This window comes from Geospiza fortis, unplaced genomic scaffold, assembly GCF_000277835.1.
Source record: "Geospiza fortis unplaced genomic scaffold, GeoFor_1.0 scaffold112, whole genome shotgun sequence".
NCBI lineage: Eukaryota > Metazoa > Chordata > Aves > Passeriformes > Thraupidae > Geospiza > Geospiza fortis.
The window spans coordinates 14,278,315-14,285,304 of NW_005054298.1; the positions used below are offsets into that span (position 1 = coordinate 14,278,315).

General features: G+C 59.8%; 1 protein-coding gene across 1 annotated transcript in view; it reads left to right on the forward strand.

The window, feature by feature from the left end:
- Positions 1-6,990, forward strand: part of SPEG (striated muscle enriched protein kinase) — a 37,535-nt gene that overhangs the window by 23,755 nt on the left and 6,790 nt on the right. The window contains 19 exon segments of the mRNA XM_031058091.1: positions 5-156; positions 303-532; positions 711-830; positions 1,228-1,332; positions 1,443-1,649; positions 1,775-1,898; positions 2,286-2,458; positions 3,201-3,313; positions 3,498-3,666; positions 3,750-3,843; positions 4,198-4,398; positions 4,547-4,607; positions 4,808-4,885; positions 5,045-5,217; positions 5,323-5,349; positions 5,664-5,816; positions 6,036-6,078; positions 6,173-6,241; positions 6,372-6,954. Of these exon segments, the coding sequence (XP_030913951.1) occupies positions 5-156; positions 303-532; positions 711-830; positions 1,228-1,332; positions 1,443-1,649; positions 1,775-1,898; positions 2,286-2,458; positions 3,201-3,313; positions 3,498-3,666; positions 3,750-3,843; positions 4,198-4,398; positions 4,547-4,607; positions 4,808-4,885; positions 5,045-5,217; positions 5,323-5,349; positions 5,664-5,816; positions 6,036-6,078; positions 6,173-6,241; positions 6,372-6,954 (2,875 nt within the window).

Consider the following 6,990-nt stretch of genomic DNA (forward strand, 5'->3'; position numbering starts at 1 on the left):
TCAGCAGGACGGAGGGCTGCACTCGCTGGTCATTGTGCACGTGGGCAGTGAAGATGAAGGGCAGTACAAGGCAATCGCCAGAAACATCCATGGCCATGTGGAGTGCTCTGCTGAGCTCTATGTGGAGGAGCCACGGCCATCTGCAGCCTCCCAGATGTAAGAGTTGGATGGTCACTGGAATCTGCTTCCCCCTGCTCACTCCCCTCTGGAGTATACAACAGGCTTACACAAAGCCTGGGGCTGGGGCTGAGCTGGGGGCACTGCACCGTGCTCCCATCGTGAGCATCTGTGGGCTCTTGCAGCTCTAAGCTGGAGAAGATGCCATCCATCCCGGAGGAGCCAGAGCAGGTGGAGACAGAGACAGAGTGCTTCACCATGCCTGATTTCCTGAAGCCACTGCACAACCTGGACGTGGTGGAGTCAAAGGAGGCCATGCTGGAGTGCCAGGTGGCCGGGATGCCCTACCCCTCCATCACCTGGTACCACAATGGCTCCCGAATTGACAGCACTGATGACCGCAAGATGATGCAATGTAGGACTCCTCGTTGCCTTCCCCATCCCCTGGGGTCCCTCTACATGGGGTGGGAGAAGGGGAAACACCCTTGGAGGAGGCATCACCCCCTAGACCTTTTCACCCCATGAGGCAGGAAGAGGAGCTCTGTGCTGCTTAGCTGGTAGGGTCTTACCTGTGTCCCCCTGTTCTCCACCAGATAAAGACATCCATCGTCTGGTATTCACGGCTGTGAGCCACGCACACGCTGGTGTCTACAAAAGTGTCATTGCCAACAAAGTGGGGAAGGCCACGTGCTATGCACACCTCTATGTCACTGGTAAGCAGCAGCAGACACCACCTGGGATGTGTGGCCACTCACTGCCACCCTGCCAGGCTGTGACCCAGGATCGTCGTGAGGTCCTAGGGGAATAGGATCACAGGGCAGTTTAGGTTGGAGGGGACCTCAGGAGGTCTCTAATCCAACCTAAAAGTGGGGCCAGCAGTGCAGTTCTCATCTTGTGTGGTCAGTAGCCATCCCTGGACCACTATGTCCTGCATGAAGCTTGCTGGCAGTGCCAGACCCACAGGGGCTGGCAGGCTGAGCCCCCACCAGGAAACCAGAAATTACTGGTCTCATCCATCCCCGCAGCCAGTATCTCCCAGAGCATGAGGCAGATGCCCTGATAAGCTGGGGCAGTGGCTATGCTTACATTCCTGCCCACCTCCCCCTGCAGATGTGGTGCCAACCCCCCCAGACGGGCCCCCCACTGTGGCCTCAGTGACTGGCAGAGCCATCACGCTGACCTGGAACAAGCCCAAGTGGCTGGATGCTGCCATAGGTAAGGGGACAGGCTATGGGCAGGAAGATGGCAGGGGGTGGGCAGTGCCTGATGGGGTGCACAGGGTAGCTCCATGCCAGGGGCTCTGCACTGACCCTCTCCCCTTTCAGACCCTAACTCGGTGACCTACGTGGTGCAAATGCAAGTGCTGGGCACGATGCAGTGGGTGGTGCTGGTGACCGGCGTGCAGGACACCACCTACACAGTGCACAGGCTGACCAAGGGTGCCCAGTACCTCTTCCGTGTCATCACTGCCACTCCCAAGAGCAACAGCAAGCCCTCCCCACCTGTGGGGCCCGTGCAGCTCCTGGACCGGGGTGAGAAGGGCAGTGGGGAGGGAGTGGGTAGCTGGGGTAGAGGTCTCTGTCCCTTGCTGGGTGACAAGCTGCCCAGGGCTGGGTGGCATGGAGTGGGCAGGGGTTGGTGAAAATGCATTTGGCAGGTCCCTACCTGGAGGAGGCCCCAGTCATCCTGGACAAGCCCGACGTGGTGTATGTGGTAGAAGGCCAGCCGGCCTCCATCACCATCACCATCAACCATGTGGAGGCCACTGTCACCTGGAAGAGGTAGGACATGGCACTGTGCCTTGTTGCCTGCCCTGTGCCTAGCATAAGCCCACAGGATGCACATAGAAGGACTTCCACCTCTCCATGCAGCCCACTGTGTGTGGGGTGGGCTCCTTCCCTGGGGCTGGGCTGGATGTGTGCACAAGAATGATGTCCAGGGCTCTGAGGAGTTGTGGGGGTGGGTTGTGGGGTGTTATCTGTAGGGTATTAAGGGGCAAGAGCCATTGAGGAGGCAGAGCTAGCAATGGGATGGGAACTGGGGCTGTGGGATGGGAACTGGGGCTGACTGTGGGTAAGAAGGTGGTCCTGGGGCTGTGGGGTGGGATCTATCAGTGGGGCAGTTGTTCTGCCTGTGGAGCTGTGAGGTGACAGCTGCTGTGCTTGCAGGGCTGGGCAGGTGCTGGGGGAACTGGAGGGCACATGTGAGATGATGATGCCAGACGATGACCAGCACTGCCTGCGTCTGCTGCGCGTGGGCCGGGGGGCTGGGGGGCTGCTGGCCTGTGAGGTGAGCAACCGCCACGGCACTGCCCACTGCACCCTGCACCTCCGCCTCGCAGGTACGTGCCCCTGCACGGGGAGGGTGTCCCTCTGCTGGGGGGTGCCACCCTATGGTGCTCCAAGCCCATATGCTGGGGGGGCATTGCCCCATGGTGCACCATGCCCATGTGCCATGGGGGCACTGCCCCATAGTGTGACACTGCTCCTCAGTCCTTCACACTCGTATGTTGTGGCAATTCCGATCTGTAGGGTGGCAATCATGGGATTGATAAGCCACGAACATTGGCACTGCTGCCTGGTGTCTCATACCCATGTGTGACCTGGGCAGAGGTGTCCCATAAGTGTGTACTTGGGGAGGCAGTGCCTCATGGTGTCCCTTAGCCATGGGTGCCATGGGTGGCACTGCTGCAGGGTGTCCCATCCCTGAGTATACTTGGGAGGCACTGCTCTCAGTGCCCTATAGCCAAGAACCATAAGGGACACCTCCACAGTGCCCCACAGTACCCCACATCCATATGTAACGAGAGATGGATTCCCACAGTGCCCCATGCCTGTGTGCTGAGAATGGCACTGCTCCACAGTGCCCCACTCCAAAGGGGAACTGTTGAATGCTGCTGCAGACACATGCCATTGGTGGTTTGCCCAGTAGAGGAGTCCCACTTCCACATGCATTGGAGTGGCACTGCCCCACGTCACTCCATGCCCCTACCCCTACTTGCAGCACCTCGCAGCTGTACGCTCCATGCCACTGGCAGGGGGCTGGCACTGCCCCACGGTGCCCCATGCCCCATCTCTTGGCAGAGGCACCGCGTTTTGAGTCCATCATGGAGGACATCGATGCCCAGGAAGGGGAGACACCACGATTCGCTGTGGTGGTGGAGGGGAAACCACTGCCGGACATCATGTGGTACAAGGTGGGCTGGGAGCCCCCAACCCCTTCCTGAACCATATTCCCACCAGACCCACACATTTCACAGCCTCACCGGGGTTGCTGCACTGGTGATAAAGGATGTGTCCTATGCCCCACCCATGGGGAAAGGGTGGTGGGAGTTGGTCAGGGATGGGACAGGACGCCCCCAATACCCCTGCTACCCTCAGGATGGGGAGCTGCTGGAGGAGAGCAGCCACCTGAGCTTCGTGTATGAGGACAATGAGTGCTCGCTGGTGGTGCTGGGTGCTGCCGAGCCTGACAGTGGTGTCTACACCTGCACAGCCAAGAATCTGGCTGGGGAGGTCTCCTGCAAAGCAGAGCTGGTGGTGCAGGCAGGTATGGCTGACTGGCTCCCCAGCCCCGGATGGCAGAGCCTGGATGTCTGGCTTGCCCCTTGCCAGCGCCTTTCCTTCTCCCAGCCCAGCCCACTGCGGATGCCGCCATGGAGGAGGATGCGCTGCACAAGGCACGACGCCTGACTGACTACTATGATGTGCACGAGGAGATCGGGAGGTAGGTGGGCCCTGGCAGGATGGGACATCCTGGGCACTGCAGGGACTGGGGCACTGGAGCCAGGCTGCACCCTGGGGCTCCGACATAGGGCACTAAGCTCCATTATATGCCCGATCTTGGTGTGCTGGGGCTCCTCTCAGCTGTCAGGGGATGCTCCTGTGCCAGCTTAGGCTGGGGACCTGGCATGGTCAGAGAAAAGCCCAGCTTGGGGTCTCTGTGCCTCTGTAACAGAGGCAGCTGAGGCTGCAAGCAGCTCCCTGCAGAGTGGGTGCCTGTGCCAGCTGCTCAGGGAAGGGGGAGCTCTCCTGCTCACACACCTTCTTATCCTCCCTTACCCCTACTGCTGAATTGCAGGGGGGCTTTCTCCTATCTGCGGAGGGTGACAGAGAAGAGCACCCGGCTGGACTTCGCCGCCAAGTTCATCCCTGGGAGGACCAAGGCCAAGCAGTCGGCGCGGAGGGAGCTGCACATTCTGTCTCAGCTGGACCATGAGCGCATCGTCTTCTTCCACGATGCCTTTGAGAAGAAGAATGCCGTCATCGTGGTCATGGAGCTGTATCCTCTGGGCACTGCTCCATGGGTGCACAGCACAGGGGAGGAGGGGAGGCTCTTACAGGGGACAGGTGGGCAGAGTGGGTGCAGAGGAGCTGGGTGTGGGGCACAATGGAGCATGGAATTTTTATGCTTCTTGACTGGGGCCCAGATGCTCTGAAGAAGAACTGCTGGATAGGATGGTGAGGAAGCCCTCAGTGTGTGAGTCGGAGGTGAGTGAACGCTGTGGGAGCAAAGTGATGTGGAAGGGAGGGATCCTGGGGACAGTGGTGTCTGTCCCAGACTAGAAATGTGTAGTGCTTATTGTATCAGGCTACTAAGGGGGCCACAGCCCTCATTCTCCTCTGCATAGGGTCAGTGTGCAGCTGACTCCCGTTTGGGCTGCCCACTCTTCTCACTCCATCTCTTGCAGGTCCGCTCGTACATGCGGCAGGTCCTGGAAGGGATCTGCTACCTGCACCAGCACAGTGTCCTGCACCTGGACATCAAAGTGAGTGAGAGTCTTTATAGACTCTTCCTGCCCGGTGCCTCCAGTGAAGGGCTCCTGGTGCACTGGACGGGGAGTGGTCCTGCTGAGAGGGAACATTCATTCCCTGGGGAAAGCCCCTGCATCCTGCCAAGCTCCCCTCTGCTCTGCACTGTCCTGTAGCCAGAAAACCTCCTGATGGCAGATTTGAGCAGCGAGCAGATCCGGATCTGTGACTTCGGCAATGCACAGGAGCTGACGTCTGAGGAGCCACAGTACTGCAAGTATGGCACCCCTGAGTTCGTGGGCCCTGAGATTGTCAACCAGACGCCTGTCTCCAGCGTCACTGACATCTGGTAAGGGCGGCCCTTGGGTGGTCGGTGGGCTCCCTGCTGTGCCAGGAGAGACTGGGCACCCTGGAGGGTTTGTGATGTGCATTAACTGTGCTCTCCTCTCTGCAGGCCTGTGGGGGTTATCGCATACCTCTGGTAAGTGCCCCGGTGTGTCTCCACAGGAGAGACACCCTTTCCACCCCCTCACCAGCTCCAGAGCTGAGGCTGTGACCATGCACATGACTCCTTACAGACTCAGCCACCTTTGCAGCTGCTCCTACCCCTGCCCTCCCCATGGCACCAGGGCTGAAGTCTGAGGTCCTGTCCTCAGCATCCCATACTTGCCATGCTGTTTCCCATGTCCCCATGACCCCAGAGATGGGGTCTGGGGTCCTGTCCTCAGTTCCCTGTATTTTCCATGTTGTTTTTCATGGCCCCATGGCCCAGTGACAGTGTCTCCTCCTTGGCAGCTTGACAGGGATCTCCCCCTTTGTGGGGGAGAATGACAAGACAACGCTGATGAACATCCGCAACTACAATGTGGCATTTGAGGAGAGGATGTTCCAGGGGCTCACCCGGGAAGCCAAGGGCTTTGTCATCAAAGTGCTGGTCAATGACAAGCTGTGAGTACTGCAGGGTTCCCTTCCCCATCCCCTGCCCCTTCAGCATGAGCTTTGTGCTCAAGGGAGGGTGGGGACCCCCATGCATCAGGGTGCCCAAGGGCAAGGCTAGCTGCACAATTCTGCTGGGGTGCACCATGGGCAGCCAGACTCTCCTGCCCTTTTTCCCCTGGCCAAAGCCTGTGGTCCTGGGTGTTCTCACCCAATGGTGTCGGTTCACAGGAGACCCAATGCAGAACAGACCCTGGAGCATCCCTGGTTTAAGGTGAGTCTGGGCTCGGAACTAATGCCAAGAGGCCAAGGGGTTCCCTGAGCCTGCTGCAGGCTCCAAGGGACACCGTTGTTCCCTCACCCCACAGACACTGGCAAAGGGGAAGGTCATCAGCACCGACCACCTCAAGCTCTTCATCTCCCGTCGGAAATGGCAGGTGAAGGCAGGGGCTGGGGAGGGACAGGGCAGGTGGGACTGTGTCTTGGGCAGGATGGGGGGATGTGTAATGGCAGGATGATGCCATGCCACGCACCTGAGCCTGACCCAGCCCTCTCTGCTGGCTGCAGCGCTCACAGATCAGCTACAAGTGCAACATGGTGCTGCGGCCGATCCCAGAGCTGCTGGAGGACACGTCCAACCACCTCTCCATCGCCGTGCCCCGGCATCTCAAAGAGTCACCAGCGCTGTCATCCTCCTCAGACTCAGACGACCTGGATGAGCTGCCCTTCATCCCCATGCCACACCAGGTGGAGTTCTCTGGCTCCCGCATGTCACTCAATGAGATCCCCACAGACGATGAGACCATTGGGACATCCGAGGGGCTGCAGCCAGAGGGGGATGCGTCTGCCATGGAGTGGCAGAGCCAGGGCACAGGGAAGCCTGGGGTGGCCCTGGGGAAGCGGCCAAGGAGTGCTGGGCCACGGCGACCATGTGCAGAGGTGGAGGCAGCTGGTTCCTCTGATGAGGAAGCCCCTGAAGCCCAGAAGCGGCCGGAGTATCCTCGCAAAGCCATGAGGAAGGGTTCCAGCCTGGAGTCCCCAGGGAGTGCCCGTCGGGGAGAGCTGAAGAGGGGCAGCTCTGCTGACAGCGCCCTGCTGCTCCAACAGCTCCAGGGGACTGAGGAGGGGGCTGAGGCAGCCCGGGGCCCCCGTGAGGCCCTAGCCACGGCAGCCTCCATGGAGTTGC